Source organism: Malus sylvestris, chromosome 15 (genome assembly GCF_916048215.2).
Source record: "Malus sylvestris chromosome 15, drMalSylv7.2, whole genome shotgun sequence".
Lineage (NCBI taxonomy): Eukaryota > Viridiplantae > Streptophyta > Magnoliopsida > Rosales > Rosaceae > Malus > Malus sylvestris.
Genome location: NC_062274.1, coordinates 8,424,302 through 8,452,107, shown reverse-complemented (window position 1 = coordinate 8,452,107; position 27,806 = coordinate 8,424,302). Strand labels below are relative to the sequence as shown.

The 27,806-nt window shown below is 36.8% G+C and overlaps 2 protein-coding genes and 1 pseudogene across 3 annotated transcripts; 1 reads left to right on the top strand and 2 right to left on the bottom strand.

Annotated features, from left to right (window-relative positions):
- Window positions 1-2,089: 2,089 nt before the first annotated feature.
- Window positions 2,090-3,769, bottom strand: LOC126605720 (cytochrome b-c1 complex subunit 7-2, mitochondrial-like). Its single transcript, XM_050273152.1, has 4 exons — window positions 3,586-3,769; window positions 3,304-3,461; window positions 2,833-2,880; window positions 2,090-2,391 (listed from the first exon to the last, which is right to left on the bottom strand). The coding sequence occupies exons 1-4, from the start codon at window positions 3,677-3,679 to the stop codon at window positions 2,323-2,325; spliced, it is 369 nt and encodes a 122-aa protein (XP_050129109.1). The 5' UTR covers window positions 3,680-3,769; the 3' UTR covers window positions 2,090-2,322.
- Window positions 3,770-5,637: 1,868 nt separating this feature from the next.
- Window positions 5,638-24,998, bottom strand: LOC126605157 (UPF0481 protein At3g47200-like; annotated as a pseudogene).
- Window positions 14,520-17,373, top strand: LOC126605159 (uncharacterized). 2 transcript variants are annotated; one of them, XM_050272522.1, is made up of 2 exons: window positions 14,520-15,131; window positions 15,571-17,312. In XM_050272522.1, the coding sequence occupies exon 2, from the start codon at window positions 15,575-15,577 to the stop codon at window positions 16,058-16,060; it is 486 nt and encodes a 161-aa protein (XP_050128479.1). In that variant the 5' UTR covers window positions 14,520-15,131; window positions 15,571-15,574; the 3' UTR covers window positions 16,061-17,312. The 2 variants fall into 2 exon arrangements, 1 of the variants encoding a protein (XP_050128479.1); XR_007616858.1 differs by lacking the exon at window positions 14,520-15,131 and having other exon boundaries at window positions 15,150-16,231; window positions 17,310-17,373.
- Window positions 24,999-27,806: the final 2,808 nt, after the last annotated feature.

The following is a 27,806-nucleotide window of genomic DNA, read 5'->3' as shown; positions in this document are numbered from 1 at the left end:
GAAACACGCTATCATTTAAACGTCTCGTTAGAGCATCTTCAATAAAAAATGTTAAATGCCTTAAAATGGGCATTTTTATTTTCTTTCTCAGCCATAAACCTCTCTGATAGCAGAAATTCTAAATTTTCATCTCTCAGAAATATAAAATTCTATATCCAGTTTTTACATCTCAATTTGCATCTCTTTCGAGATGCTCTTAAATAATATATGGGGGATCTTTAATACCTAGCTCATTCTCCTCCAATCGGTTAAAGCACCTAGTCCCTTTAGATCAATCAATTTTTTTTAGGAAAACTAATGAAAATGACTTGAAAATTTTGAGATTTAATGATAAGGACAAAATAAAATATAAAGTGAATAGTACCATATTTGACTTTTTAGTGTAAAAATGTGGTTTTTCGTTAAAATGAACAGTACTGTGAACTTTTCGTTAAAACTTCCAATTTTTTTCGATAAGAAATTCCTTTAATCCATAGATTGACCATGGTCAGTCTTTTGGAGACGTAGAATAATTCTGCAGGAGGTGAGAGGGACATTGCTGGACTCCCAAACACAAACTGAACTTCCCAGTCACCGGTCTTTTGCCTTGCCTTGGCTTGAGGCAATTTCCATTCCTAAAGTCCTAATGTTAGAATTGGAAACCCTGGATTCTGATCTGACTCATTGAGAAATCACACTTTTAGACCTATACTTTGGGGAAGAGCGCAAAGAAAGACATTGTGCTTTAGCCAACTTGATTAAATCAAATTGCATTTATATGCATCACTAAGAGACCTTTTATAACCATTTCATTTTTAGTTTTCACTTTTTTATTAAACTGTAAGCTGAAAACATGTTTGGTACCTTTTTTTCAATTAAAAATAAATAAATAAAACTAATAAAAAACTAAAAATTGAAAATCAAAAAGTGAAAACTAATTCCTTTTTAAAGTATATAACAGCTAATGTAGTTTATATTGTTTATGGTTTTGTATTGTGTACAATTGACCAATTTGAATTCAAACATCGCCTCTCTTACTTTTAATCCACAACCACAACAACAAGCTCCAAAACATTCTTAAGCTTCTAGTTCACATTCAATGACTTCTCATCCATTAGTTTCACTTTCACAAGGACTTCGCAAGTATCACGTTCCCAAGCTCAAATGCCTTCTCAAGCTCTTCCACGAGCTCAATGGTCTTTTAAAGCGATGTACGATTCAAAATTTCAAAGTTTTCAAAGTAGCGACTTGAAACACCAAAATTTTTTCGTTGGTGATTTGCTACAAGTGAGGCACAAACTTAAACCAAAACTGTGTGAAACCCAACTGAACCAAAACCAATTAATTTGTTTCCATTTCCGTTCTTAACCCAAAACCGTACCAAACCTAAATAAATTTTAATTTCATTTTCAGTTTTACCCTAAAACCATACTGAACCAAATCATGCCCACCCTAGCTGAGACGCCGTGAAGCGAACTTTTGTTTCACCAAGTCCAAATAAATCGTAGGTATGCTTAGGCCCACGGTCGAATAGTTTCCAGTGGCTCACAGAAAGAAAATCTTAAATTTTGTTTTTCGGCGCTGAAAACATCTATAATATTATACAATTTACAAACCGAAATACTCATGACGAAAATATAATAACTGTAACTGAAAAAAAATTATTTAATTACAAAACTATCATTCTTGGCAAATTAAAGTTAAATGTATTACACAGTTTTAAACTATAAAATTTTAAGGAATCCACATCCACATCCACATTTCACAACCGCTCTAGTACAGAGCAACTTACATAACGCAAGTATACCATCATCATGACCCTGTGCCATGTAAGTCGTCCTTCCACTACATCTCATAGCCAACAATAACCTTGCAAGAACATATTTCTACAGGCTTCACAAATAATATAGGACAACAAAAGGTAGGCAACCATTCTTGGTGCCCATAAAGATCCAAAACACAAGTACTGTGAGAAATTGCAGAACTCAAATCGATTTTTGATCCAATCATAGAGATTTTACTCGGAACATGAATAGAAGGTAACAAACGAGCAGCATAGAAAGAATTCAAGAACACTTGTAGAGAAAGCAGCTTATTGCAATCAAACGTATTAAAGTTGAAAGTTGGATCGCACATTATTATTGGAAAACAGACTTCCAGAATATGATAACCATCAAGGAAGTTCCAACTTCGAATCTCAAATGGCAACAATTTGGAAAAGCTTCTAGAACAGAACACAATCTCCGTTCAGGTGTGGAAACATATACCAGAAACAATGCTATCATTTCATCCCAAGATTCATTCCAACAAAAAAAAAAATAGTTAAAAGAGGCAATAGCATGCTTATGGAATGGTGCGCTGATAGAGTGGCAGAGCTCCCAAAGACTCACGCTCTGCACTTTCCTTCTTCACCTGCAAACATAAGCATAATTTAGCAGTTAATGACAAATTATGTACCCAACATGTCATACGTGTGCAAAATCATAGATTGTTTTTTCTAATTCGGTAGAACATCCAAAGCCTCACGCTCTTCTCTACATTGGTTATTCTATATCTTCTGTTCACGGATTGCCAGAGAACAGAGACCATAACAAAAAGGAAAATTGACGTTTTTCCCATCGCCAAATTACACACATGTAGCAAATTAGAAATAAACATATTCCAAAAAACCTTACATGTAAACATATCTTCCCATAAACTGTTCTAAAAAATAAACAGTCACCGGAAATCTTCAATGTTTTAGTTAAAAACTCAAACAGGTTGGTATATAGAAGCTTCATAGTTGACGACACAAACACAAACTGAAACACCCAAGAAACAACTGTAGTAAAGAAGAAAACAAACGTTACTTACCAGAGTCAGCATTTCCTGAAGGTAGCTCCTGAATGGTGTTTGCTGTGCCTGCAAATAGCAAAACAAAGGCAAGTGTTTACAATGCCATTTTAATATTACATAAATATATGCGTGGTTACAATATGCTGAATATCGGCGCCAACAATACGAACAACACATTCAAACTCAATATTCTGCTACAATATGCACCGAACAACACATTCAAACACAACATTCTACACATGCTACTACGATTTCACAAAAAATCTTGTAGAATTGTATGACATCTGAATTAGAAAGGCAAAACCTTTGTTTCCAATTAACATTATATCATTCATGATTAAGTTCTCAGTCATACTAATCCAATATCAATCATAAAATGCAAAATTGTAGTCAAATTCCACACACCAAAAATCCCTATGAATTAAATCAGGGATTAGATTTGGAAAGCAAAGTGATACAGAAATGATATGAGGTAAAAGAAAAGGGCACCTGAAGATGGTCGGGGAGGTACTCGTGCTTCATGGAGAGGTCCATGGCGCGCTTGAGACGCTGGTTACGAGCGTCCACAATCTCCCTCGGCAGACGACTCAGAGCCTCCTTGATGTCCAAATCGTAGTAGGGATCGTACAGATCATCGTATCGAAGCCCTAATTTCCATTACCAATTTTAGCACAAATCAAATCAAATCAAACCAAATCGGCCTATACATACACCGAGATACATATACATACAGAGAGAGAGAGATTAGGGTTTGGGAAAGAGGAGGTGTACCGTAATGGCGGAGGCGCTGGGAGACCGCCTTCATGTGCTGGCGGGCGAACCAGTTCGTCCTTGGATCCACCAAAGATTTCAGCAACGACGCCATTTTTGCCTTCTCTCTCTCAGGACTGAGTTTCTGAAATAATGGTTGAGTTTTTTACGGCAGCGATGCTGTTGGTGGCTATGGCTATGATGACTCCAGAGCCGACACGTCGTTTTAAATCGGGGCACCGTGAGAGGAAAGGGGTTCTGGATCGGGTCGTTATTTTTGGGCCACCAAATTAAAGTTATTGTGATGTTAGGATGTGGATCTCTAGAAAACGGAGGCCCTATATAAAAAAAAAATGGTAAAAGTAGCCAATTATCCCGTTGAATTTTGCTTTTAGCCAATCCTCGATTTGAGTTTTTAAAAATAGCCAATTATGTTCCCTCGGTCAGATTTTCAAATTTTCTTTATCCGTTCTTCTATTCATGTTTGTACACTTCCAAGGATAACAAAAAAAATCATTTCGTTGCATTCAGATGAGTCGTTGTAATGCAGAGGTTTATATATAAACTTGCTTGAGGAAATGTATTTTAGAAAGACAAAAAGTCATATTTACCTTTGATTGAGAGAGAATTGGGCTCGGGCATTTGACTAATTTGCACAGGATTTGAATGTAACGTTGAAATAAAAAATTAAGGAGAAAAACAAGAAAGTCTGGGTTTAAATAATGTCTTTAAATGGTTGGAATTATTGGTACATTCGTAACCTTGGTCAATTTTTATTTTTTGATGATCTTGTGCGTGTACTGTTTCAAATAATATCTCCAAGAGGCAGATTGTCTGCCCTCCTGTTTGGATGTCCTTCCCATCCCCTCATATTTGTGCTGTCACGGTTAAACCACGCCAGCATTTTATATTCTTATTGTTTTTTGTCTTATTATTTCTATAAAAAAATTAATATAAATATTGACGTGGCTTAATCGTGACAGCACAAAATAGAAGGAGATAGGAATGACACCCAAATAGAAGGGCAGACAATCTGCCTCATCATAACCTATAAATATGTTTTAATACCCAAAGATCATTTTTCTCTTTGAATCTCTATAAATTACACATTCTCTCAAACCATTCAACGCAACAAGTGAAAGAGCAATACACAAGAGAAGTGAAAATTTACAAAGAAAAGATGAATAAGTTTACAATCACATCTTTCCTCCTTGTGTTGGTGCTTTTGTCAAGCTCCACAGGTCTGTTTCAATTATCTTGAATCATATTTATTTTTGGTTAGCCTTTTTGCGTTCTATGACTAAAATAACCTACAATATATTTCAGTTTCATATGGTCCAAACATCCATGCAAGCTTTTGGCATCTTTTTTTTCCTAATCTTGTATCAATAGTACTAGGTTTTGCAGTAATTGATTTCTAAGATTTTTTTTAAGGGAGTTTTAACGAAAAACCCGCAGTACTGTTCACTTTAACGAAAAATCACATTTTACACTGAAAAGTCAAACCTGGTACTATTCACTTTACCCTTTATTTTGTTTTTCTCGTTAAAACTCAAAGTTTTCAAGCCTTTTTCATTAGTTTTTTTTTTTTTAATTTTGGTTTTTATTTGCTCGTGTCACTTTCTTGCATTTTCCATGTTTTTTCAATAATTAATCAATTTTTAATTAATTAGTAATTTGATTGTGATTTCAGTTTGCAAGATTTCAATTGCTCAAGCTTCAAGGTGCTGTAATAATCACCCCGAGCTAGGAAAATGTGTGCCTGGTGAAGATGACAACGTTGAAAAAGATGGAAAGTGCTGGAAATTCTGCGTTGCAGATTGTGAGAAAGGAGGTTTCTGCAAAAATATTAGCTCTGGCCCCGTATGCCATTTCTACTGTTTAGCTTTTTTCAACACAAGGATATTGATTCATTTCATATTATATTTTGACTAAACATTGTGAGCATGTACTGGAGGAGGTTGTTCCTTGTTTGGAGTTTCATCTCCAACATGCATCTGTGTAACACAATAATTTGTTGAATAATATTGCTTTGGTTTTAAAAATACAAGGTTTATTGAATCTAAACGCCCGAAAATATAAAAGTGCAGATGAGAAAAAAGCCTGCGGAAATCACTTCCTTTTATTTACAACACATACTTCAATGGAAGTCATTACAATTAGCCACTTCCCTATCAAATATAAAATCACACTCTTCAAACCTTTATTTTGTTGGAACATCTATTACACTCACTACAAGGAAACCTGAGATTGCTAATGCAAACTCTGTACCGTCTCAAAGACTAGGCTAGACTTCTAAGGGTGCGGAGGATACGGCAAAGGAGAGACTTGCGGATCCTCCGGAGAAGCAGAGACTTGTGGATCCTCCGGAGAAGGAGAGACTTGCGGTCGTTTATGCTTAAGCAACAGATATAACAGTGCACACAGTTTGTATGAAAGTGAGTAAGAGGAGAATAACAGCTGCAACAACAGAAATAATGGACCAAGGCGTGTTAAAATAATTTTGTCTCAAATTTGCCATCCATTTGTGCCTGCGTTTTCCGCAGTAGCTGTTCAGATCTTCACAAAGAGGGGCATAACAGTAGTTGTCAACCACCATCCCAGTGCCAAGGTCATGAAGCAAAGTAGATATCTTCTTGGTACTACCTAGCCAATTTTCAATAATTTCATGCTCAACAAGCAATTCCACATCCTTTGGGGTTTTCGCGAGACGCTTCATGAGGAAAACATAACTAGTTAGGCTATCATTCTCTCTCATTTGGCATTGTTCAAAAGCAAGGAGATTTCTGAGTGTCAGATCTGTGGTATCGTCTACTGTTAACGTCGGAATTTCGAGGATCCCATCCGAGAATTTAATGTCAAATAAATTGCTGCCTTTTCCTGCCGTAAACTTGACTCCAGCCTGGAGTAGCTCTGTCGCGTTGGGTACCGCTGTGGGTTTTTTTTTTTTTTTTGGGAAACTACCTCTGTGGTTTTAGAACTAAGTTCCCCTCTAGTTTTGGATTCCAACGGTGGGTGTAGAATTCTTATAAGATCAACAAAATGTTGTACTTGTACTTCAGTAGAACATATTTTGTAAGAATCCTCTTCTTCTCCCTTTCTAACAATTTGGCTTACAAAAAAATAGTAGGAAATTTCAAGTAACGAAGGCCGCGAATGTGCAGAAGAAAAAAGGGTGTTAAAAAGAACCTGAAGAATGAAGAATGGCAGCTGATTTTCAAGCAATCTCAAATCTGGAAGCACATCCGAAATCATCATAGGGTTGTTAAATATGTAATCATCACCTTGACAATTTGAGTCACAGCACCTCAATAGGAACTCGATGACGAAGGCGGCATCCACTAAAACAATTCTTACAAATTGATAACTGCCAAACTCAATGGGTTCTGCATAAGAAGCTCGCAACCTTCCCTCATGGACCTTTATCATTTTTATATAATCAGAGAAGCTTACCTCGGTTCGACGTAGAAAATATCGCAGGTACCTTTTTTTGTGCATTTCCATGGCTTTTAAAGGTTTCTTTGTTAGACAAACATAATCCAATGACAAGTTATATGAGCTACTGTTATTAAAACACAAGTCATAGTTCATTAAACTACTGTATGGAGAAAACCGTACCTGCAGATGAACCCGAAGAAGCAGCCATATTCGAAATCTGCAATAAAACCGTAGTGTGCCTTCTCCTCTCTTCAGTAATCAAAGCTCTTAACTAATAATAGGTCTTAGTCCTGATCATTGAGCATATCAACTGTGAGAGCAGAGGCCACTATATATACACAACATAATCCTCGCCAAATCCCATAAGGATTCACCTATTAGAATCCTTATAGACAACCAACATAGTGTTTCAGCATAACATGGATTACAAATCCATTCTCAATAAGACTTCCTATCCAAACTTGAAACAGATAACTTAATCCACAAATTCATACTCATGCTCATATTCTAACATTCTCCCACTTGAGCAAGTATGAAAAGTAAATCAATTCTATCAAGTTTATAATAGGGTGATCACTAAGTCTTTTGAGTTTCATCATAAACAATCTACCCGTGCATTTCAAAACACATGACCAAAAGCTGTCAATTACAACCATTATGTAAATGCTAACTTCAAATCACATATGTTCAATTTGCACTTATAACATTATGACCAAACTGATAAAAGCAGACCTTAAAATTGTCTACTCCCACTATTGTTCAAAACCAATTAAGGTCAACATAGATAGAAAACTATCAACTGCGAATTTATTCCAATGTGATGAATATCATAACTTAAATTCAAAACAATTGCTCGAGTACAATCACAAAGATTCTCAAAGCATCAAACTGAATCAAGTCCTACCTATCAGATCAATTAATCACTAAGATTAATACCCTGAAGATAATAAACTAGCTAACAACTATACTAGCTAAAACTTTAAATTTAACTTTAGAGAAGAACATTACTGCCACACCAGCTCTTCGAACTTCACAGTAGCAGCACTTCTCAAACTTTATTTTGCAACTGTCCTTAATGCAACAATTGCTCTTTGTAAAACAGAATAACAAACTACTCCCACTTATCTAGGCTATACTTAACACAAACAAGTTAAGTATAAGTTAATATCAACTGTATTAACTAACAGTCATTGCAATACACTGAATGTCTTATCAATGTGATCAATTGCCGCAATCAATATGCAAACAAATTCCATGATCACATTCATCCAATTTGTTTTTACAACAATGTGATTTTACTTGACCAGAACAAACACATAAATTGATTTGCTCCCACTATATCAAGTTAAGTTTAGTTCCAGCAAATAGCACTAAACTTCTCATTACTTAAACAAATTAAGTAACATAAATAATTACCAATTGCTTCAATAAAACCATAATTTGGTTTTCAAGCATCCAAATGAATTATAATGGCCGGCCTAAATAACCTTATGCTTACATTCGAACATATGATTCTCCCACTTAAGCATAAGCAGAATGTACTGCACAACCAATAAAGAAACCGGAGATATGAACCAATTGATTCCCGATTCCTTACCAATTGCATAATCTCAGTTTAGTCAAATACACCTAAACCATTATGCAAACAGTCTATGTATCAAAAGATAGTCACAATCCATTCGGAAAAACTTATCTCACATAAACCCAAAATCACCAGTTTCAACAATAATCAAAATCAGAATAGCAAGCACAATATTCTTGCATTCAATTTGATCCTAACTAGTTCAATACCCATCGAGCAAGATCAACTAAAATTTGATAATGTTTGGATATAAAGGCACAAGTCATCTTGATTAGAACAAGATAATCAAGATGATCATCCAATAAAATTTAGTGTACTTATAGATTTAATACATAATATCAAATCTCTTACACTTACAATATATCAAGTGAGATGAGTTTCAGAATACATTCTTGCCAACAAGGTTTCACTAAACAATTTATATCATTTCATATAGGTACTAACACAAGAGCCTACACATGTTTTTGGTTATACAGTGCACATATTGGCATTAACGAACCCAAAAATTCCGAACTACATCATTCACATATATGGCAACACCCCCAAAACCTATTATATATAGTCTAACCAAAATTGGGATATGAATTACACTCATAATTTTAAAAACGTCATTATGGATACTCGTATAATCCAATTTTGCTTTTCTAGAATAATTCAAACCAATCAGACCCACATAAAAGCCACAGGTATTTGGTAGCAACAATAAGTCAAATTCTATTATCATAATTCATAATGGAAAATCATGATGCAAGCTTCCAAGTTTCAAGCAAGTTAATGAGAAATCTTACATCTGCTTGAGACAACAAAATAGCAACAAAACAATATTTTCCACAATCTAATTACACAGGCTCTAACTCAAAAATAAAAGAGCAATGTGTACACCAAATATTAGTCTAATGAATCTTTATGCAGAAAGAATGATTCCAGTCATCTCACATAAATCATAAGTTGGCATCTATAGGGATTTCGAGTTTAATTGTGCCTTCATAAAATAAACAAGCATACTCGGAATAGCAAAAGCCCTAATTCATTATGCTCCAACTCATCGCACTATAATCACGCATATAGGAGAACAATTAATTATGCATGAAACAGTGAACTGAGTTACCTGAATGCATCATTGGACTCGTTTTTGACAACCCGATTGCAATTCCTCAGCTCCAAATCAACGAACAAATTATCCATCAATGCTCGAGACCCATCCATACGGATTGCCATTGTTATAGACGCGCCGAACCAAAATCATCGCCAAAGCGACGATCAGAATCCCGTCGACCCAAATTCCCACAAAAAAGACAAACCATGAACGTTAATATCTCTTAGACAAACAAAAACTTATTAATGTCGTCATAATCAAGATTTCATCTTTCTTTTATCTAACTAATATTTGGTCAGGCATATTTTATGCACATCTTTATTCATATAACTGATTAAGAAACCACAGCTACCTCAATCTTCAGACATCATAATGAACACAGCGGAAGCAATAATTCTCAAAATTAGAACTATGATGTTTAAGATTAATGTGTTTTGCTAAATCACTTTATTGATCTCCAAAGTAGCAAGCAAGAATAAGTTCACCCTTTCCCACGTGCAGCATAATATAAATTGTTATTATACCAGATTCAAACTAGATTCACATATTATGCAGAAGCCAAACAGATTCATATGCGCTAAAACATACACAGGTATGGAAAAAATTAAAAGCAATCATACCTTTTAATCACTGATTTCAAATTCACCAATGGAACAGCGGAAGCGATTTAGAATTTGAAAAATAGAAGCTTTTAGCGCTTAAACGAAAAACCCAGATTTTAATTTGTGCATACATATAATTAGCAAGGTAATCTAAAATTTTCAAACATACCTTCTGCAGATTCAGTGGAGAAATATGCAACAATAGACAACCAATAGATGTCTCATGCATAATGATGTAATATCAAAATAAAACGATCATCAGAATCAAAAGATCATGACTTTGCAAGATATTGAAAAATTATAGCCTTATAAGTAATTTGTCATCCATTGCTTAAGAATTCCTAACTGGCAGTTTTAATTAGTTTGGATTTTTCTTTGATTTCGATATCGGTATTTCAAAACTCAAACAGAAAACCTCGATTCAAACTGTGGATCAAAATAGGTATGCCAATACTGATAAATCAACATAAATCATCAAACATACCTCCTGCAGATGAGTTTCAATTTGAAATAGCGCAGCGGAGATAATCATCCAAATTGAAATTACCAGTTTAGTGATTTATGGGAGAAAACCCAGAACAAAACTAGCGGAATGCTTTCTGTAATTGAAAACCCCAAATTGGGAGAGAACCCCAACCAATAGTCTTGCAGGAATTCCAACGAAAAGGGTCTTTTGGAAAATTTAAACAATAATATTTTAAAACCCGTTTTGTCGTTATTTACAAAAAACTATATACCATAACCCGAGTTCGATTCCTCTAAATCACAACATAAGGCATATTTATTCATAATTTATTGAAGCTTTCGAACCCATTGATTTTAATAACAGAATTCATAAACATGTAATCATGACTCTGATACCACATGTTAGACAAACATAATCCAATGACAAGTTATATGAGCTACTGTTATTAAAACACAAGTCATAGTTCATTAAACTAATGTATGGAGAACACCGTACCTGCAGATGAACCCGAAGAAGCAGCCATATTCGAAATCTGCAATAAAACCGTAGTGTGCCTTCTCCTCTCTTCAGTAATCAAAGCTCTTAACTAATAATAGGTCTTAGTCCTGATCATTGAGCATATCAACTGTGAGAGTAGAGACCACTATATATACACAACATAATCTTCGCCAAATCCCATAAGGATTCCCCTATTAGAATCCTTATAGACAACCAACATAGTGTTTCAGCATAACATGGATTACAAATCCATTCTCAATAAGACTTCCTATCCAAACTTGAAACAGATAACTTAATCCACAAATTCATACTCATGCTCATATTCTAACATTCTTGCCATGGTGAAGTGGGCCTATAGAGACCACTTGAGGTGTATATGCTTTCTTATTTACATGCCGTAGTCGCTCAGGAACTCTGTAGATACACCGCAAAGGGGACAGGGGAAACAAGTTACGCAACTCCTCGTGTAATGGATCGTAGGGGTTTTCTATGTCATTTGGAGCTTCATCGATTCCTGACATTTTACCGCCAGAGATCATCATCTGCATTGATTCAAATATTTCATCAGGCGCACATTCCACTGAGATACTTGGAGCAAACTTTTGCAAGAAACAAAAAAAACACCCGGCCAGATGACTTCGGAGATGAGAATCACTTACATCATCTTCTTCACCATCTACTTCACTTGTAAGTTCGGCTACGACCAATTCAAATTTTTCCAAATCCATTTGCTCCTCCACGGGGTCCGAAGCCTGCAACACACAATCACACCATAAGCTTGATACCATCCGATATCCATATTTTAGGCCTACGTGCTTAATTGAAAACAAACAAGTTTTACGGTTAACTTGCCTCTTGTAGACGACTACGGAAACTCAAATACATATTACTTGCTCCTCTGGTAGACGAAAAGTAAATTTTCTTTTATCGATAACCCAATGATAGGCTGGCTATATATAACCATTTTTTCTTTGAGATAGGATCATCCTCTTCTTAAGGATTCCTGGATTCTTATCCTGTCATTTCATCGTACATCGTGCGATTAAAAATTATTTTAAATTATATTATTTAAAATTAAATAAGACAATATTTAACGAAAACTGACTGTACAATATACGGTGGATGGACAGAATTAAAGAATTCCTAGAGAATCCTATCTCTTTTTCTTCAGTATTTTTCTGCAGAACGTGTTTATATTAAATTAATGTCATGACTCAGATGTAGCTACCTACCCTTTATCTTTCCTTGACTATAAACAGAAGTGGTTGATACTAAGTCTCCTATTAATTAGTGACAATCCCTAAAGTTTAACTTTAAAATTTCATCATTTTCATAAAAAACAACGGATATCGGTATCAATTTTTGATATATTCGTCGATATTTTCACAAATTTGCATATCAATATTTTCATCGATATTGATTTTTAAAACACTACTCTAGGTGTTTTCTATCATTTGCCTCTATCATTCAATCGTTCATATCTTCCATTCTATTTCAGCAACCAAATAATGAAAGGGTGGTGCTATTCATAAATATTATATTTTTGTTAAGAACCGAAGAAGCAGAGACTTGCGGATCCTCCGGAGAAGCAGAGGCTTGTGGATCCTCCGGAGAAGGAGAGACTTGCGGTCGTTTATGCTTAAGCAACAGATATAACAGTGCACACAGTTTGTATGAAAGTGAGTATGAGGAGAATAACAGCTGCAACAACAGAAATAATGGACCAAGGCGTGTTAAAATAATTTTGTCTCAAATTTGCCATCCATTTGTGCCTGCGAGCTCTGCAGTAGCTGTTGAGGTTTTCACAAAGAGGGGCCTAACAGTAGTGGTCTAATATCATCCCAGTGCCAAGGTCATGAAGCAAAGTAGATATCTTCTTGGTACTGCCTAGCCAATTTTCAATAATTCCATGCTCAACAAGCAATTCCACATCCTTTGGGGTTTTCGCGAGACGCTTCATGAGGAAAACATAACTAGTTAGGCAATCCTCCTCTCTCTTATGGCATTGTTCAAAAGCAAGGAGATTTCTGATTGCCAGATCTGTGGTATCGGCTACTATTAACGTCGGAATTTCGAGGATACCATCCGAGAATTTTATGTCAAATATATTGCTGCCTTTTCCGACCCTAAACTTGACTCCAGCCTGGAGTAGCTCTGCCGCATTGGGTACGGCTGTCGTTTTAAGTTCCCTTCTAGTTTTTGATTTCAACGGTCGGTATAGAATTCTTATCAGATCAACAAAATGTTGTACTTCTACTTCAGTATAATATTTTTCATAAAAAGCCTCTTCTTTTCCCTTTCTAACAACTTGGCTTACAAAAAAGTAGTAGGAAATTTCGAGTAACGAAGGCCGTGGATGTGCAGAAGAAGAAAGTGTGTTAAAAAGAACCTGAAGAATGAAGAATGGCAGCTGGTTTTCAAGCAACCCCAAATCTGGACGCACATCCCATCTCATCATAGGGTTGTTAAATATGTAATCATCACCTTCACAATGTGAGTCACGGCACCTCAATAAGAACTCAATGACGAAGGCGGCATCGACTAAAACAATTCTTACGAATTGATCACTGCCAAACTCAATGGGTTCTGCATAAGAACCTCGCAACCTTCCCTCTTGGTCCTTTATCATTTGTATATAATCAGAGAAGCTTACCCTTTCCCCGGTTCGGCTTAGAAAATGTCGCAGGTACCTTTTTTTGTGTTCTTCCATGGCTTTTAAATGTTCCTTGCCATGGTGAAGTGGGCCTATAGAGACTACTTGAGGTGTATATGCTTTCTCATTTACCCGCCGCAGTCGATTAGGAACTCTATAGATACACCGCGAAGGGGACAGGGTTGACAAGTTATCCAACTCCTCTTGTAATGGATCCTTGGGGTTTTCTATGTAATGTGGAGCTTCATGGACTCCTTCCATTTTACCTCCTGAGATCGTTATCTGCATTGATTCAAATATTTCATTAGGCACACATTCAACTAAGATACTTGGAGCAAACTTTTGTAAGAAAGAAACAAAAAAAACCCCATCAGATGCCTTCGGAGTTCTTGTCGAATATGTAAGAATATGAGTATGAGGTAGAGTAGTTTTGGGATCGGCTATATGTATTCAGTTTGATAGAAAAGTCTTGTTAATAAGAGGAATGCTGATCCTTGACAAAGAAGGATTTTGTACTGCATTGAGATCAGTTCTTATGGAACAAAGAAACAAGTATTTGTTTCCTATAGGGATTTTAATAGGGAATCCTATCTGTTATGGAAAAGACTATATGTATATATATGGTGGCCTCTCTTCTCATAGAACACACGCTCATATTGGGACTTAAACCTATTTGTAAGTCGAGTTCTTGATTATCTGCGAGAGAAGAGAAGGTTCACTGAAAGTTCGGCACCATGGCTTCTAGTTCAGGGACTTCTACAGGTATGCCATTCTTCTTAAGTTATCTCATAGACAATATTGGTTGGTTCTTATATTAGATTGTGCTTCATGTTTAATCTTGTTTAGTTAATTAAGTCTAACATGTGGTATCAGAGCCACAAGACATATAAACATGAGTTTAGATCAAACGTTTGTGTTTTCATTCTAATAATAAAAAAATAAAAAAAAATTAACTCTTGCCCTCATGGAGAATCGAAGTCTGGTTCTGGTGATTGTAAAAGAAACGGTGGAGGAAAACGACAAAATAACGGCTTTATAAGATTAAACTGAAAATTTGACCCTTGGAACCCCTAAACCATTGCCGAATGAGGGTTTTCGCATATTAGAGTTAGTTTTAATTCTCTTCATGAATAACGATCTGGGTTTTTCCTTTAAGCAATAAAACCTTCTGTTTTCAAATTCTAAATCGCTTCCGCTATTCTCTTCGTGAAATTGAAATCAGTGATTAAAAGGTATGTTAATTGCTTTTGATTTTCTCAAATACCTGTGTATGTTTTAGTGCATATGAAAATGCTTTGCTGCTGCAGTTTGTATTAATAAATTGCTACAGAGAATTGCTGCAGTGATAAACATATTAAGGATATCAGTTTTGAATACAAATTTTGGATTTTGATTTAACTTTGATAACTTTTGAATCTGTTCATTATATATCACATGTATGAGACACCATTAATTCATCCTGTGTCTGAGGATACATGATTACTGCAGCATGTTGACTGAGTTCTTGTTATATCATTTATTCTATATATGCTTATCAACAAATTGTTGTTAAGACTATATGAGTTTGTGATTAAAGTCATGATGTGCAAAAGGATGTTGAAATGAAATCAGGAACTAATAAGTTCATTTTTGTGATTTCATGACTTCTACAGCATTTGCAATATCATTAAGAACTATGAACTTGGCTAACATTTCCATTCTCACAGGGGGAAGCAACTACAAGAAGTGGAGACGAGAGATTGGTCTCTTGTTGATACTTAATGAATTTGACATAGCACTTGACATTCCCAAGCCAGTTTTGACTGATCAAAGCACTAGGGCTGAGAAAGCTGATGCAGAGAGATGGATCAGAGCTAACAAAGTGGCACTTTCCATACTTGAAAGTGCCATGATTGATATTGTTCGAGGTGGGATCAAGAAGCATGAATTGGCTATTGACCATTTGAAAGCAATTGAGAAGAAGTTCAAAGAGTCTCAAAAGGCAGAAATCAGTCAATACATGGCAATGCTTACCATATACAAAATTGAAGGCACTGGTTCCATCAGAGACCACATCATGAGAATGACTAATGCAACTGAGAAGTTGAATTCTCTAGATGTCAACATTGGTGAGAAACAAATGGTATCCTTCAAGCTTTTCCAAGCAAATACAGTCAGTTAAAGGTGTCGTATAATACTCAAGACAATAAATGAGATGTCAATGAGCTAATAGCACAATGTGTTCAAGAGGAGACTAGACAAAAGCAAGAAAGAGGAAAGGATGCAGAAACGGTGAATTTTGTGCAACCAGATAAGGGGAAAAAGGCAATCAATTCATTCTCTGAACACTCTGGTAAAAATTCCAATACCAAGCTGACCTCTTTTAAGTCAAATGTATCTGCTAAAGTAAATGACTCTATTAAGGGATCTAACAATCTTAGGGTTAAAACGAAAAATATTGCTAAACTTAGATGTTTTTTCGCAAAACTAGAAGACACTGAAGGAAAGATTATCAAGTTTTCCAGGACTATCTTAAAAGTAAGGGTGCAGAACAAGTTAATGTTTGTGTCGAGTCAAATTTGATTGAAATTCCTGTGAATTCTTGGTGGTTTGATACTGGTTGCTCAGTCCACATTACAAATTCTTTAGAGGGTTTTATGACATCAAAACAAACTGGTTTTAAGAACTATAATATCTTTGTAGGTGAAGGAACTAAGGTTGCAGTAGAAGCTATTGGAATGGTAAGCTTAAGATTGTCTTCTGGTTTTATACTAAAATTAAATGATGTGCTTTATGTGGCAAAGATGAGGAGTAATTTGATCTCTGCTTCTAAAATTGCCAAAAATGGTTTTGTTTTTCTAGGTGATGTTGAGTGTTTAAATTTTTTTGAAAAGAACCGCCAAGATTGTGTTTTGGGAACTGCATACTTGAGTGACAACTTGTGGTGTTTAAATTGTACTTTGGAGTCTAATAACCAACAAGTTTTAAACATAAGCACTAAGAGGATGCACTGCAATGATGATTCCTTCATACTTTGACACAAAAGGTTAGGACACATATTCAAAGAAAGAGTTTTAAAGCTGTCCAAAGCTAAGTTAATTCCTGAATTGAATTTTGCTACTGCAACTGAGTGTGTTAATTGTGTCAAGGGAAAAATGACTAATTTTAGGAAATTGGATGCTAAAAGAAGTCATGATTTGCTGGAAATTATACACACTGACATTTATCGTCCTTTTCCAATTAAAACCATGTGGTAAATCTTATTTTGTTAACTTCATTGATGACTTCTCAAGATTTTGTTACACTTATTTAATTAGTGAGAAGTCATATGTCCTTGATTGTTTCAAAATTTATAAAACTGAAGTGAAAAAACAATTAGGAAAGATCATTAAGATTGTTAGATCGGATAAAGGAGGGGAGTACTTTGGCAGGTACACTGAGGTTGGACAACACAAGGGTCTTTTTGCTCTTTATCTTGAATAACAATGCATTGTGGCTCAATACACCACACCTGGAACACCACAACAAAATGGAGTTTTAGGGAGGAGAATTAGAACCTTGATTGGAATGGTAAGGAGTATGATGACAAGGTCAAAATTGCCTAGATTTATATGGGGAGAAGCATTGAAGACAACAACTTATATACTGAATCGAGTTCCTTGTAAAGCAGTTTCATTAACACCTTTCAAAATCTGGAGTGAAAGAAAGCCTAGCTTTGATCATTTTTATGTTTGGGGATGTAAAGCTGGGGCTTGAATTTATAATCCAAATGAGAAGAAACTGTATCCAATAAATGTTTCATGCTACTTATTTGCTGATATTGATGAAGTTCACAATGTTAAAGATACAAATTGAATGTATGTAACTCTTGAAAGATGTTTTGCATTATGGTTGCAATAAAGTTACAGAGTTCTACATTTTGAGATGTATATGAATTGATTGTGATTGGGCACTTTTGTTAATAGACTTAGTGATCACTTCTATCTAAAAACAATTGAATAAGCTGAGTACTTGAAACTATTCTCATACTCAAGTGGGAGAATGTAAGAATATGAGTATGAGGTAGATTAGTTTTGGGATCGGCTATATATATTCAGTTTGAAGAAAAGTCTTGTTAATAAGAAGAATGATGATCCCTGACAAAGAAGGATTTTGTATAGCATTGAGGGCACATTTACTAATCCGTAATCAGATTGAGAGGAATTGAATTGAGAAAGAATTGAATTGAGGAGGAATTGGAATGAGGTGGAATCAGAATCAGATTACTGTTGAAGTTGTTTACTAAAACTGTCTGGAATCAAAGTAAGAATGACATTGATCTATATAAACTGTTTACTAATTCACTTGAAACGGAATGAAACTAATGTGATTACTAAAATACCCCTAGTTTAACTAATCTATTTTCTATGCTAATTGTTTTTAAACTTTTATCTTTCATTTATTTATTTATTAGTATTTCTTCTTCTCATTCACGCTTTCAAAAACCCTCTAGAAACTCTACAACTTCAATTTCCCAGAAACTCTTCTTCTCATTCTTTCATTTTTCCAATTTTTTTTGTGATCCTCGATCTCTCCCTCTCTTCCCCATCTTTCCCAATCTATCCATTTCTAAAATTTCCCCATCGTTCTCTGCTGCCGACGTATTGCCGACCTACCCCTTTCTAAAATATCTTTCTCTGCTGCCAACCCACCCCACGTTTGCGAAGAACCTTTCATGCTCCCTCCCTCCATGTCCCAGCCTTAATTTTTTTACCCCAAATTTGAGTTTCCTAGTTGCGGCAATGAATGAGTTTTTAACCATGGAGTCAGCGAATCGAAGAGTTGAAATGAGAATATATAAGAATAGGGACATGAATCAGGTTTGGGATAAACAATAGTTGATTGAAGGCAAGGAGGAAGATGGACCTTGAAAGCTCCAGTCCCAAGTCACGGAACGAAGAGAAATTGGAGAAGAAGTTGCAAGGAGTCCACTGAGAGAGAAGTAAGTGTGTTGAAGCTGCATGGGTGTTTTGGGATATAAAAAGAAGTAAAAGGGCACTTTAGGAAGAAAAGTTTGATTACTGATGGACCCTTTCTTATAGAATTCAATTACCACCTATATCTTGGTAATTGGATTCCAAGCAAATCTGGAATTGAATTCCCCATTTTGGGTGGACCCCACCTTTGTTTTCATTCCGTATATACAAGTAAACACATGAATGCATTTGAAGGAATGCAATTCCGATTCCACTTACCTCATTCTCGTTTCGTAAACACGCCATGAGATCAGTTCTTATGGAACAAGGAGACAAGTATTTATTTCCTATAGGGATTTTAATAGGGAATCCTATCTGTTATGGAAATGACTATATGTGTGTGTATGTGTGTGTGTGTGTGTGTGTATATATATATATATATATATATGATGACCTCTCTTCTCACATAACACACGCTCATATTGGGGCTTAAACCTATTTGTAAGTCGAGTTCTTGATCATTTGCGAGAGAAGAGAAAGTTCAGCACCATGGTTTCTAGATCAGGGACTTCTGCAGGTATGCCATTCTTGTTAAGTTATCTCATAGACAATATTGGTTGGTTCTTATTAGATTGTGATTCATGTTTAATCTTGTTTAGTTAATTAAGTCTAACAGAATATTGCTACTAAATATTCATATGAACCCGCCTACAGTTTGAAGTGCTCCGAAACCCTACGTTTACTGTCTAGGAGATAAGAATCACTTACATCATATTCTGTTGGAAGCTAACCAGCTCCTGGAGTCGGGGAGTCGAAGGCAGCAAGATACTCCCGAGCAAAAGGATGTCATCTGCATCGAAGAAGAAGAAAGAAAATGAAGGGTTCTAGTCTCCAACGGCTAGTTTTGTTTTTAAATGTTTGTGTAAGTGTGTGAGTGACAAGTGTACACTCCAGATTAAATCATTTAACCCCAAAATGAAGGGTTAAGATGTAATCTGGAGTAGTAAGGCTTAATGGTTGTTAAAGCCTCTTGTCAATCACCTTTTGTAGAAAGTATGGGTGATGGAAATGCACCATACTCTTGTGTAAAAAATCACTCTACTTATTCAATTAAGTCTGCTGCATTATTTGCATAGCAGAAACCAATCTCCAAGTTATCTTTTTCAATTTCTCTACTATCCTACCTAAAAGAAACCGATTCAAACACTCAATCAAAAAACACAAAATAAACAAACTTTATCATGGCCTCAGAGCTTTGTTATTGATCTTACAACTTTCGGGGCGTAATCTGTGCAAGATAAGATCTTTGGGAGCACCAACGTAGTGTCTTCTATAACAATAATCAACAAACAATTCTGGAAATGAAAGGATCCAGCAGTAGCAGTGAGCTAAAAGCTCCAGTCTTTGATGGGGAGAATTATGATTTTTGGAGAATAAGAATGACAACCATTTTCAAATCCTATGATCTATGGGATATGGTTCAACATGGGTATGAACTACCTGAGATGGAGATCGATGCTCTAGAGGAGGATCTCACAGAAACACAACTCAAAACACTGAAGCAGAATCGGATGGAGGATGCTAGAGCACTTGGAATCATTCAAGGTGCTGTCTCAGACACCATTTTTTCGAGGATAGCAAATGAAGAGACTGCAAAGGGAGCTTGGGAAGTTTTACAGCAAGAATACAGAGGAGACACCAAAGTTAGAAAGGTAAAACTTCAGTCCCTTAGAAGAGATTTTGAGTATACAAGAATGAGGGAAAATGAGCTGTTAAAAGACTACTTCACTAGGCTGTTTGATGTTGTAAACAAGATGAAAACATATGGTGAGGAACTGCCTAATGAAAGAATTGTCCAAAAACTGTTGATTAGTTTGACTAAACCCTATGATTCAATAGTGAGTGTTATAGAAGAAACCAAAGACACTGAAACACTCAGTGTACAAGAGGTGATGGCATCCTTAAGAGCTTTTGATCAAAGGCTCGAGAGGCATGCTGACTCTGCACCTGAGAAAGCCTTTCAAACACTCAATGTTGGATCTAGCAGTCAAGCCAGTGCAAGCAATCAGAAACCACAGTGGAAGGGCAAAAGCAAGAAATGGGAAGGAAAAGGGTATCACAACTCAAGACCTAACCAAGGCAGCAACACCAATGTAGGTCCAAGAACCAAGCAGCAATGTAAGCACTGTGATAAATTCCACCTTGGAGAGTGTTGGTTCAAGGACAAGCCTAGATGCCACAAATGCAACAGGTTTGGGCACATTATGAAGGACTGCAGATCAAAAAATGTGCAATAAGTAAACTGTGCAAATCAAGTGGAAGAAGAAGCAAATGTGTTCTGTGCTTTCAATGCAAAAATGGAGAGAAACAATGAAGTGTGGTACATTGATAGTGGCTGCAGCAACCACATGACTGCACATGAGTCTTTACTTATTGACATCGACACAAACTTCACTGGAAAAGTGAAAATGGGTGATGGAAACATTGTCAAAGCCACTGGAAGAGGAACTCTGGTTATCAACACCAAGAAAGGAAGAAGATGTATAAGGGAGGTGATGCTAGTGCCTGGATTGGATGAGAATCTACTTAGTGTGGGTCAAATGATGGAGCATGGCTATTTCCTACTCTTTGGGGGAACTGTGGTTGAGATCTATGATGACAGATCCCTATCAAACTTGGTGACCAAAGTGGAAGTGAAAAACAGAAGCTTTCCATTTGTACTGAAGTACTTAGAAGAAGTGGCAAAGAAAGCAAGTGTGACAAGTTTTATGAAACTATGGCACAAGAGACTTGGTCATTTAAACATGACAAGCTTACAAAATCTGCAAAAGGATGAAATGGTGCAAGGTATACCAAAAATGGATCAATGCAATGAAATCTGTGAAGGGTGTGTGTTTGGCAAGCATCACAGAGATTCATTTGAAGCTGGAAAGGCTTGGAGGGCAACAAAGCCACTCGAATTGATTCACTCAGATGTGTGTGGACCAATGAGAACAACAACAATCAGTGGAAACAGGTATTTCCTAACCTTCATTGATGATTATTCACGGATGTGTTGGGTGTATTTCATGAGGTTCAAGTCTGAGGTATTCATAATATTCAAGAAGTTTAAGGCAATGGTGGAATTGCAAAGTGGATACCAAATCAAAAGACTAAGAAGTGATAGGGGTGGTGAGTACACCTCACATGAGTTCAATGTATTCTGTGAAGATGTAGGGTTGGAGAAGCAACTCACTGTGGCATATACACCACAACAGAATGGGATTGCAGAAAGGAAGAATAGGACTATAGTCGAAATGGCTAAGTCTATGATGCATAAGAAGAACATGCCTTATAAATTTTGGGGTGAAGCTGTGAACACCTCAGTGTATCTATTGAATAGGTGTCCTACTAAGGCATTGGAGAAGAAGACTCCATTTGAAGTGTTCAGTGGAAGGAAGCCTTCTGTGAAGCATCTGAGAGTGTTTGGCTCAGTATGCTACAATCTCATCCCTCATCAACTAAGGCACAAGTTGGAGAAATCAAGTAACAAGGGTGTTTTTGTAGGCTATGGTACCAGTGAGAAAGGATACAGAGTTTATAATGTATTGACTCAAAAGATAATCCTATCAAGGGATGTTATCTTTGATGAAGACTCAATGTGGAACTGGGATACAATGGTAGAGGAAAAGGACAGTGTCTCTCTACAAATTGACCTAAACAAAAGGCAAACAAGGGAGCCTATAGAGACCTCAGTTCAAGAAGAAGTCACAGATAATGGTGACATACAAGGGACCCTACAGCAAGCTACTATGAGTCCACAATCAAGTCAATCACAGACAACAACTCCTAGTTCAACTCCAGTAAGATTGAGAAATCTGGATGAGATTTATGCTACATGTAATTACTGTGTAGTAGAACCAGAAACGTATGAAGAAGCTGAGAAAGACAAAGCTTGGAAGAAAGCAATGAAGGAAGAGCTTGAAATGATAGAAAAGAATGACACTTGGGAACTTGTAAATCGACCAAGTGAGAAGCCTGTGATTGGTGTAAAATGGGTGTACAAAGTGAAGCTAAATCTAGATGGTTCTGTGCAAAAGAACAAGGCCAGGTTAGTGGCCAAAGGTTACTCACAGAAACCTGGTGTAGACTTCAATGAAACCTTTGCTCCAGTAGCAAGGTTAGACACCATAAGGACCTTGATAGCACTAGCAGCCAAGAAGGGTTGGAAGCTGCATCAATTGGATGTTAAATCTGCATTTCTAAATGGAGTGCTAGAGGAGGAAGTGTTTGTGGAACAACCTCAAGGGTTCACAAATCAAGAGTTTCCAGAAAAAGTGTACAAGTTGAGGAAGGCTCTTTATGGCCTAAAACAAGCTCCAAGAGCTTGGTACAGTGAGATTGATTCATATTTCATTGAGAAAGGATTTCAGAAAAGTCCTAGTGAAGCTACACTCTACACCAAGACAGAAAGCAACAACAAGACACTCATTGTCTCAATCTATGTGGATGATGTTGTCTACACTGGAAATGATGCTGCAATGATGGAAGAGTTCAAGGAAGAAATGATGAAGAGGTACGAGATGACTGACCTAGGCCTCTTGCATCATTTTCTTGGCATTGGGGTAATTCAAAAAGCAAGTAGCATCTTTATTCATCAAAAGAAGTATGCTGAAACTTTGCTTGAAAAGTTTGGTTTGAAAGGTTGCAAACCAGTTTCTACACCCTTAATTGCAAATGAGAAGCTCAAGAAGGAGGATGGAAGTGAACCTGCAGATGCTAGTCTCTATAAAAGCATTGTTGGCAGTCTATTGTATCTAACTGCAACAAGGCCGGATCTGATGTTCTCAGCAAGCCTACTTTCTAGGTTTATGCAGAATCCTAGCAAGATACATATGGGCACGGCTAAGAGAGTGCTAAGATATGTACAAGGAACTCTTGATTATGGGATCAAATATGAGATGGGAAAGTCATCTATTCTGTGACAGTGACTGGGGTGGCAGTGAGGATGATAGTAGAAGCACATCGGGCTATGCTTTCACTTTCGGATCAGGGGTTTTTTCATGGGCCTCTGTGAAGCAACAAAGTGTTGCACTGTCCACAGCCGAGGCAGAGTATGTGAGTGCATCAGAAGCTACATCTCAAGCCATTTGGCTAAGGTTCATACTTAAAGATTTTGGCGAATTGCAAGTTGAAGCCACACCACTTCTGTGTGACAACACCTCTGCAATTGCCATGACTAAAAACCCAGTATTTCATCAGAGAACAAAACACATCAAGAGAAGATATCATTTCATCAGAGAAGCATTGCAAGACAACACAATCAAGCTAATCTATTGCAGCACAGAAGATCAGATCGCAGACATATTCACAAAAGCACTACCGAATGAGAGATTCAATTACCTGAGGGGTTTGCTCGGATTGACTCCCAGAAGCAGTTTAGAAGGGAGTGTTGGAAGCTAACCAGCTCCTGGAGTCGGGGAGTCGAAGGCAGCAAGATACTCCCGAGCAAAAGGATGTCATCTGCATCGAAGAAGAAGAAAGAAAATGAAGGGTTCTAGTCTCCAACGGCTAGTTTTGTTTTTAAATGTTTGTGTAAGTGTGTGAGTGACAAGTGTACACTCCAGATTAAATCATTTAACCCCAAAATGAAGGGTTAAGATGTAATCTGGAGTAGTAAGGCTTAATGGTTGTTAAAGCCTCTTGTCAATCACCTTTTGTAGAAAGTATGGGTGATGGAAATGCACCATACTCTTGTGTAAAAAATCACTCTACTTATTCAATTAAGTCTGCTGCATTATTTGCATAGCAGAAACCAATCTCCAAGTTATCTTTTTCAATTTCTCTACTATCCTACCTAAAAGAAACCGATTCAAACACTCAATCAAAAAACACAAAATAAACAAACTTTATCATATTCTTCACCATTTCCTACTGATTCAATTTCTTCCAGATCCATTGGCTCCTCCACGGGGTCCGAAGCCTGCAACAAACAATCACATGGAGCAAACTTTTGCAAGAATAAAAAAACCTCGCCAGATGCCTTCGGAGGTGGTGTGGTTTTCCTATGGAGCTGAACGTTAGAAAATATGACTGCAGATCATTCTGATCCTCTGATAGATGAAGTAGAAACTTTTTTTTTCTCTTGGGTGTATTTAACTTGACAAAAACTTGCGTAAAAATCATTCTTATGTTGTGCTAGGATAGCACCAAACCCGTTGGAACCAACTCAAGCTAACCCACAGGAAATTTATCAAATGAAAATGCAAGAACAAAATATAAAAGAACACCAAGATTTTAACGAGGTTCCTCAACAGTCAGTGTAACTGGAGTACGTCCTCGGAGCAGTAGGAGCTCACCCAATAATCCACTATCAACCAAATGAGAGTTTACAAAGTGTTGGCAATCTCACAACCCAAATAACCCAATACACCCAATAACTCTCACTCACCAAAGAAACAAATAGAGAGGGAAATATAGTGAATAATTTCCTCTCTATACAAAGCTCAAAGCTAATACACAAATACAACTTTGATTGAGTGAGTACCAACAAAGAAAGAAATCACCTTTCTTTCTTCTCTTTCTGCTCTCAGTTTTCTGCTCTCTGCAGCTCTCTTTGCTCTCTCAAAGATGGACTACAAAACAGAAAATGGTGCTCTATCATTCCTCTCTCTTTCTCACTTCCGTATACTAACATTCATCCATCATCATCACCCAATAAAAAATTCAAAAACATCATCATGACCATCAACTTTTCTTTTCAACAAACATAATCATGATGCCTCCTCATCATGATGTCTTTCACCTTTTTTTATTTTGGTTTGTTTATTAGCCGAAAGTTTTTTTGGACACTTGTGGCCATTAATTCAACAATCTCCACCTTGGCCAAGTTCTGAAAAACGCCATGATAAGCCAACCAACACAATTAGCACACAACATCACTCCCGAACACTAGCAAGAGAACAACTCATGCCGAGCCAAATGCTCCAAAACTCCTACTGCTCAACGCCTTCTTTATATAGGCATAATGTGAGCCAAGTTCAAACAGTGAACAAACTTGGCTACACCAACAACCTTAGTCAACATATCAGCGGGGTTGTCTTTAGTTGAAATCTTCTGGAGAATGATTTCCCCTTCACCAACAATTTCACGAACAAAGTGATAACGCACATCTATGTGCTTGGTCCTCGCATGATGAACCTGATACTTAGCCAAATAAATGGCACTCTGACTATCACAATGTACCTCCACCTGCTTCTGATCAACCCCCAAATCTCTAATCAGCCCATGTATCCAAATGGCCTCCTTTATAGCTTCAGCAACTGCCATATATTCAGCCTCTGTAGTAGACAAGGCAACAGACGACTGCAAAATGGACCTCCAACAAACTGGTCCTTTAGCCATAGTAAACACATAGCCTGTAGTAGACTTCCTTCCATCCAGATCACCTGCATAATCTGAATCAACATAACCAACTGCAAAATGACCAACACCAGAGTCATCTCTCTCAAAGCATAAACCAACATCTCGAGTACCATGGAGATACCTCAATATCCACTTAGCTGCTTGCCAATGTTCTTTACCTGGATTATGCATATATCGACTCACCATGCCAACTGCATGAGCAATATCCGGTCTAGAGCATACCATTGCATACATCAAACTACCAACCAAATTTGCATATGGTATATTTTTCATTTGCAGCTTCTCTTTATCAGTTTTAGGACACTGTAGAGAACTCAATTTAAAATGAGGAGCCAAAGGGGTACTAACCGGTTTGGTTGAATCATGAACTCCAAACTTCCGAATCAACTTCTCAAGGTATTGTCTTTGATTCAAACTGACCAAACCCTTATCTCTATCTCTAGTGATCTCCATGCCAAGGATCTTCTTCGCTTCACCAAGATCCTTCATCTCAAACTCATTCTTCATTTGCTTCTTCAATTTCTCAATCTCTTCAACATTTTTTGAGGCAATCAACATATCATCAACATATATCAATAAATAAATGAAAGACCCATCTTGCAACTTCTTGAAGTACACACAATGATCATATTGACTTCTAGAATAATTTTGCCCTCTCATAAATTTATCAAACCTCAAATACCATTGCCTTGGAGATTGCTTCAAGCCATAAAGTGATTTCTTCAATTTGCAAAACAAATTTTCCTTCCCTTTCACTATATACCCATCCGGTTGACACATATAGATCTCTTCATTCAAATCACCATGTAGGAAAGCCGTCTTCACATCGAGTTGCACAAGCTCAAGATCATATTGTGCAACAAGAGCTAACATAATACGAATTGAGGAGTGCTTCACAACTGGAGAAAATATTTCATTGTAGTCAATGCCCTCCTTTTGTGCATACCCTTTAGCAACTAATCTTGCTTTAAATCTCACATTGCTTTTCTCATCAGCATCTTCCTTCTTGGCATACACCCATTTGCAACCGATAGCTTTCTTGCCCTTAGGCAATTTCGCTAACTCCCAAGTCTTGTTCTTCAAGAGAGAATTCATCTCATCACCCATGGCATTGCACCACCTCTTCTTCTCCTCACTCTCAATGGCTTCCTCATAATTGGATGGAATCTCTTCAGTGATAATAGGAAGAGCAAAAGCAACATAATCACTATACCGAGCTGGCTTGGTAATTTGTCTCTTTCCTTTGTTCTTGGCAATAGACTCTTGAAGTGAAACTTGCTCTTCAACTTGAATAGACTCTTCAAGTTCAACTTCTTCAACATCCTCATGGTCTCCAACTTCTTCACTTGTAGTGGCTTCGACATCAGCGGAAATAGGATTTGAAGTATCAGAGGCAACTTTCTCAAGCTCCACCTGTTGGACATCTTTCACATTCTTCTCAGAGACTTTGTACATACTTTCTTCATCAAATGTCACATCTCTACTAATTACCAGTTTCTTCATCTCTGGACACCACAACCTGTAACCTTTGACACCACTACTAAAACCAAGAAAGATAGCCTTTTTGGC